General features: G+C 44.2%; 1 protein-coding gene across 1 annotated transcript; it reads right to left on the bottom strand.

Annotated features, from left to right (window-relative positions):
• On the bottom strand, positions 1-361 carry LOC128061643 (60S ribosomal protein L34-like). Its single transcript, XM_052654023.1, has one exon. It carries the CDS (start codon positions 349-351, stop codon positions 1-3), a length of 351 nt encoding a protein of 116 aa, XP_052509983.1. The 5' UTR covers positions 352-361.
• Positions 362-7,044: the final 6,683 nt, after the last annotated feature.

The following is a 7,044-nucleotide window of genomic DNA, read 5'->3' as shown; positions in this document are numbered from 1 at the left end:
TTATTTAGCTTTCTGACTCTGTGCTTGTGCTTTCAATACTTTCACAACGATCTGCTCTTCAATAAGGAAAGCGCGCTTGATCCTGTCGAGGACACATTTAGCACACATGGAACCACCATATGCTCGGCTGACATGTTTCTTTGTTTTAGACAACCTCATGAGAACTTTTGGTCTCACAGCACGAACCCCTCTAAGTCGGCCTGGGCACACATCACATGCAGATTTTGGTGCTTTCCCAACCTTCTTGGTATAAAGGTAAACAATTCTATTACCAGGGGTTCGGGACAGCCTGGTTTTGTTAGCGGCTGTATTGTAGGACAGCCTACGACGGTAGGTCAGACGCGGCACCATCCTGAATGCCTCTAGATGCCGTCCCCCCGGCCCCATTTACATTTAAAGTGTGGCTCAGGGACTTTCCTGGTGACCCAATGGTTGAGTCCACCTGCCAATGTAAGGGATATGGGTTCGATCCCTGATCCAAGAAGATCCCACATGCTGTGGGGCAGCTAAGCCTGCAAGCCTCGAGCTGGTGCTCTGCAACAGGCGAAGTCACTGCAATGAGCAACCTGCATATCGCAACTAGAGAAAACCCAGGCACAGCAAAGACCCAGCACGGTCATAAATAAATAAATAAATGAAATGTGGCTCAAATGCACCCTCTGTGGAGACGTTCTTAATCATTCCAAGTGGAAGTGATGGCCCTCTTCCATCGTGCTCTAACGTGTCAGATGGTGGGTGGCTTGGTATCAAAGTGCACGCATCTGGGAAACGAGTGACGGGCTCTCTCGTTAGTGATTCAGACCAGGACTGTCTTGTCGTTTCTTTATGCCTGTGTCTTGGCTTGTAGGCAATGTGCCTCTCCTATAGTAACGTCCTAGCTCACATAGTGAACGTTTGTTAAAATTCCATCTTGAACAACCAAATTCACCAAAAGTGGTACATTAGAAAACTTCCAATTTGTTGAGCAGAAATATCTCCTACACAACAGATTGGAAGGATGAATTATTCAGAATACTGATAAACTCATGCTACAAAGTGATTTCTGCATCAATGACACATGAAATATTCTCACAGTAGCAAAACAGCTGAGAAGTATATTTTTAAAATTCTGATGCATTTTCTTATGCATGGAAATGGACAACTCTCCACTAAATTTCAAACATTTATTTCTTACACCTTAAACTTATACAGTGCTGTATTTCAATTATACTTCAAGAAAACTGGAAGGAAAAAAACCCTTTCACTTTTTCAGGCAAAGTGGAAGTTTCAGGAGACTGTATAATACAAAAGAACTTTAAAAAATATCTAGATACTATGCTATGTTATTTTTAAAGTAGGAAGTTCCAGGCAAGTTTCAGACACTTACCTACATAAAAGTAACTGAAGTTTTATATTTCCTGTGTGTGCAATTTCACACACCAAGCAATTCCAGTTTTTATTAAAAACTGAGCTATAAATATTTAAGTCACAGGAGATCAGAATTTTAATAAAATTTTAATAAAAATTCTTATTACAAAAATGAAACAATTATCATATAAAATTAGAAAATAACAATGGCAATACTCACTGACAATCACAAACTATTATATATTTAATTAATAACTAATTAAAATAATTTATTGTAATCAATTTGCCCATAATCCCTTTACTCAATAAGAACTGCTGATAGCACTGAAAGACCTTGGCAAGATTGTTCTGGATCCTTTATGATTCCTGTTTAGACGAAGTATACCTGATAGATTTCTTTTTCTTTTAATGAAGAGTCTCCACCCACCCTCAGGGTTCCAGGACCTAATTCCGCTGATGGTCAGCAGTTCATGTTTATTTTCGGTTCCACATGCTGTCCTTCAAACTCATTTCCTCTTGTTCTCTCCCCAGCAGAGGCAGAGGAGCGCCGGCAAGTCTCCCCTGCCTGAGACTCTTCCACAGAACTAAACAAACCACTGCACCCTCGACCTGCTCTTTTCTGGAGTGAATCATAAGGCTCTTTCTCTTTGGCATTGAGTCTCTTTTCCAGTTATTTTATTTATGCCTCAAAGAGTTGCAGTCTCCCTGAAACCTTCGAAGAGGCTGCTTTTCCTGACAACTGGTTGACCTGCTTATTCTCCTTTCTGAGAGCACAGAGCTAGATCAGATGACCTTTGGGCCTTCCTCTCACTTCTGATTTTATGTGCCCTCTCATGGAACCTGGCTTAGGATTCTACATATGGCAAATATTTACTGGCTTTCAGACAGCATTACTGGTTGTCTGACTCAAGACTGTGGTTGCTAAAAAGAGCCACAAATGGCAAAGGCAGTTCTAAGAATTGGCTGGTTACTCTGGGGAGGTGGATGGAGCAGGAAAACTAACCCAGGCCTCCTGCCCACTCCCCGGTCACTTCCCCCCACATTCATCACTACAGGAAGGGTCACAAAGAACAGGCCTGAGGGACCTCACTCTGCCCCTCACTGTGTGTTCCTGGCAGGAGGGCAGCCCAGAGGATTATGTTCTTCAAGGAGCTCTGGTTTCAGGGGGGCCCAGAGTTCTAGCTAACTGGGCTCTCCCATCTTGCCTCCTCCTGGTCTCTTTTCTTTCCAGGGAAGCCAGTTTTACAGACTCTTTGAGGCTGTGCACTTCTACCCATGAGCCTGAGAGATCCAGCCATATTCACCTTTGTGCCTTGACCTGAATCCTTCTAGAAGTAACAGGGAAGACAGATGGAAGAGGGTCCCAGTGTAGCGACAGCAAGTCTCAGACTCAACCTTTCCAGAAATGCTCAACCTTTGCAGAAATGCCCTAGGCACTGCCCAACTTCTGCAGGCAGTGGCTGGACTGTTCCGCCAAACTCCTTCCTGAATGGCTTTTCGCTCTTTGCAAACAGCTGTCCATCACTCCTGTCATCCGTCTTGCTCTGGTGTCTTGGATTTTTTTTAAGGTCATATCACTTGTTCAGAATATCCCCCAGTCGACCTCAATCTTTTCCCATTATTCGTAGAGTTCCTGAAACCACCTCTTCCAGGAAATCTTCCTTGACTAACCAGAACAGTGAAATCTCTGGCCTCCTTCCATGCTAACCACTCTCCTCAAAGAACTTCCCCTTTGTTTCCACAGAATGTAAGTGCTGCAATTTACTTATTGACTCGTGTGTATTTTGAATAGATTCTCAAGAAGTATATAATAATCGGTGATGCCTTTTGAGAAGGAGGATGGTGTCTCACAGATGTGCGGGAGGCCCCACACACCTCAACGTGTCGGCAAACAAGTGGTGCTGTTGTAAGTGTGATTTTGCAGGTGGCTGCTCAGACTTTGCCTTCAGAACCTGAGTTTCCACATTCCAGTGGTGCTACTTATACATGCAGCCATCAGCCAGCAGTATTCATTCAACAGATGCCAAGCACTGGGTTAGATCCTGGGGATTTAGTGCCCATTGAAGAATTTCAAAACTATTGTGGTAGCCCATCATTTCGGTGGCCCATCATGAACTATGTCTCCCAGCATTCATGCCCTTGTAGAGATCCCACCCTCAAACCCCTTCTTAAACCTGACTTGGCCCAGGACCTACTTTAACTAATAGAATATAGTGCAGTCTCAGTTCAGGTCAGTCGCTCAGTCGTGTCCGACTCTTTGCGACCCCGTGGACTGCAGCACGCCAGGCTTCCCTGTCCATCACCAACTCCTGGAGCTTGCTCAAACTCATGTCCATCGAGTCGGTGATGCCATCCAACCATCCCATCCTCTGTCGGCCCCTTCTCCTCCCGTCTACAGTACAGTCTAGTAGACTGTACTGGCACAGTCTAGTATAGTCTAGTACAGTCTAGCAATAGTAGTCTAGTAGTAGTAGTCCAGCCTAGTACAGTACTGTACGGTCTAGCAGGCTGTAAAGTAAAAAAAAAAAAAATTCCATTGCAATGGTCCCTGCTGCTGCTGCTAAGTCGCTTCAGTTGTGTCCGATTCTGTGCGACCCCAGAGATGGCAGCCCGTCAGACTCCCCCATCCCTGGGATTCTCCAGGCAAGAACTCTGGAGTGGGTTGCCATTTCCTTCTCCAATGCATGAAAGTGAAAAGTGAAAGTGAAGTCGCTCAGTCGTGTCCGACTCTTAGCAACCCCAAGGACTGCAGCCTACCAGCCTCCTCCATCCGTGGGATTTTCCAGGCAAGAATAATGGAGTAGGGTGCCATGGCCTTCTCCAGCAATGGTCCCTATATCTATCCAAAAAAGAACATAGTACAGGTGATGTTGTGCCAGTTCCAGGTTTAAATCCAAGAAGACCTGGACATTTCTGCTTTTGTAGTTTGAAGATCCTTGAGCTACTGTGTGAAGAGATCAGCTACCCTGCTGGAGAAATCACATGGGAAGTCCATTTGGAAAGAGAGAGACACTGAGACTATAGGGAAAGAGGGAGACGCTTGACCATCCCAAGTCCCACAGGAAGCCAGCCTCCAGCCAACCTGCCGGCTGAATGCAGCCACATGAGTGACCACCAGCACGAAGACCAGAAAAACCATCCAGCTGAGCCCAGCTCAGATTGCAGAACTGCGGTTGTTGTTTTAAGCCATTATTTGGAGGATGATTTGTTATACAATAAGTCCCTACATATGAAAGAGTTCCATCCCAAGAGTGCGTTCTTAAGTCCAATTTGTTCCTGAGTTCAAGAAAGTTAGCCTAGGTACCCAACTAACACACTTGGCTATATAGTACTGTACTGTAATGGGTTTGTAATACTTCTCACACAAATAATACATGAAAAGCAAACACACAAAAATAAATTAAATGTTTTTAATCTTACAGTATAGTACCTTAAAGAGTACGCCATACAGAACAACAGCTGGCACACAGGAGCTGGCATGGAGTGAAGAGGCGAGAAGAGTTACTGACTGGGGAGGCGGTGGGAGATGGCAGAACCGAAGGATCAGCAGCGACAGAAGACGGAGGGCAGGCTGCACTTTCACTCTCATTTGACGTTGATGGCACAAGTTCCGGCTCCTTGCTGGATTCAATTCTCTCTAACCTCTTGAAAAAATGACCCAGTAATGTCTGGGTAGTAGCTCTTTTTCCCTCGTCATGGATGACGCAGTAGCACTGGACTGCATTCTGAACGGTTGCTGCAAACTCTGTGTGCTGTTCCACATTTGGGTCCTGTGATTCAACAACTAACCGTGCCTTCAAGAAAATCCCCTTCTGTCTCCTGCGTCGTGCATCTCTGGTTCTGCAGTTCCTTCTCCTTCCTCGTGGTCTCTCTTCATCCTTTCTCCAGGCCTCCAGTTCCATTGGGTCTTCATTAGTAAGCTCCTCACATTGCACAGAGAAGTCGCCCTCTTGCAGATCTAGCTTGAAATAAAGATGCTGAACTACTGCAGTCTATACAGTACAGGGCAGTAAAGTACACAAATCACAACCACCTGTAGAGGATGCATGCACATGTCAGTGTACGCCTGACACATAAACTAACTTATGTGATTGGATTTGAGAACACAGGTTTGAATCCTTGAAAGTCCATAACTTGAAGGTTCATAAGTAGGGGACTGACTGTATAGCAACTCATAGACAAACAAACCACAATAACACCCTGTAATTCCTAAAAACAAGAGAGGAGTATATGGTGTTTCAAAGTGACTTCAAGACAGATTAATAGGCCACGGGTTTTGAAATCTAATAATCAAGCAGAGTCATGGTAGCAATAGGCCTTTAAAAAAAAAAAACCAGATCATACCAAGTTCTTAGATAAGAATTAATCTGTCCATCTTCCTTAAAAAAATAAGCTATAAAATTAATGCAGTTCCCCCAAAATACCAACAAGATTTTTTTTTTGGAGGAGGGCATTGGATGTTAAAGTTTATGTGGGGATTAGAAAAGAAGTAGCCAAGAACTTTCTGCAAAAATAATAAGTGGCAGAGGAATAGTCAATAAAAAATAAATGCATTATCAGTTCAGTTCAGTTGCTCAGTCGTGCCCGACTCTTTGCGACCACATGAATCACAGCACGCCAGGCCTCCCTGTCCATCACCAACTCCCGGATTTCACTCAGACTCACGTCCATTGCGTCAGTGATGCCATCCAGCCATCTCATCCTCTGTCGTCCCCTTCTCCTCCTGCCCCCGATCCCTCCCAGCATCAGAGTCTTTTCCAATGAGTCAACTCTTCGCATGAGGTGGCCAAAGTATTGGAGTTTCAGCTTTAGAATCATTCCTTCCAAGAAATCCCAGGGTTGATCTCCTTCAGAATGGACTGGTTGGATCTCCTTGCAGTCCAAAGGACTCTCAAGAGTCTTCTCCAACACCACAGTTCAAAAGCATCAATTCTTCGGTGTTCAGCTTTCTTCACAGTCCAACTCTCACATCCACACATGACCACAGGAAAAACCATAGCTTTGACTAGACGGACCTTTGTTGGCAAAGAAATATCTCTGCCTTTCAATATGATATCTAGCTTGGTCATAACTTTCCTTCCAAGGAGTAAGCGTCTTTTAATTTTATGGCTGCAATCATCATCTGCAGTGATTTTCGAGCCCCCCAAAATAAAGTCTGACACTGTTTCCATTGTTTCTCCATCTATTTGCCATGAAGTGATGGGACCAGATGCCATGATCTTTGTTTTCTGAATGTTGAGCTTTAAGCCAACTTTTTCACTCTCCTCTTTCACTTTCATCAAGAGCCTTTTTAGTTCCTCTTCATTTTCTGCCATAAGGGTGGTGTCATCTGCATATCTGAGGTTATTGATATTTCTCCTGGCAATCTTGATTCCAGCTTGTGTTTCTTCCAGCCCAGCATTTCTCATGATGTTCTCTGCATATAAGTTAAATAAGCAGGGTGACAATATACAGCCTTGACATACTCCTTTTCCTATTTGGAACCAGTCTGTTGTTCCATGTCCAGTTCTAACTGTTGCCTCCTGACCTGCATACAGGTTTCTCAAGAGGCAGGTCAGGTGGTCTGGTATTCCCATCTCTTTCAGAATTTTCCACAGTTTATTGTGATCTACACAGTCAAAGGCTTTGGCATAGTCAATAAAGCAGAAATAGATGTTTTCCTGGAACTCTCTTGCTTTTTCCATGATCCAGCAGATG

Source organism: Budorcas taxicolor, chromosome 16 (genome assembly GCF_023091745.1).
Source record: "Budorcas taxicolor isolate Tak-1 chromosome 16, Takin1.1, whole genome shotgun sequence".
NCBI lineage: Eukaryota > Metazoa > Chordata > Mammalia > Artiodactyla > Bovidae > Budorcas > Budorcas taxicolor.
Note: the sequence above shows the minus strand (reverse complement) of the source record. Positions and strands in the feature narration are given on the sequence as shown.

What these genes read in the sequence shown, in the direction of transcription:
- LOC128061643 (XM_052654023.1), bottom strand. Translation starts at nt 351, where the DNA reads ATGGTGCCGCGTCTGACCTACCGTCGTAGGCTGTCCTACAATACAGCC.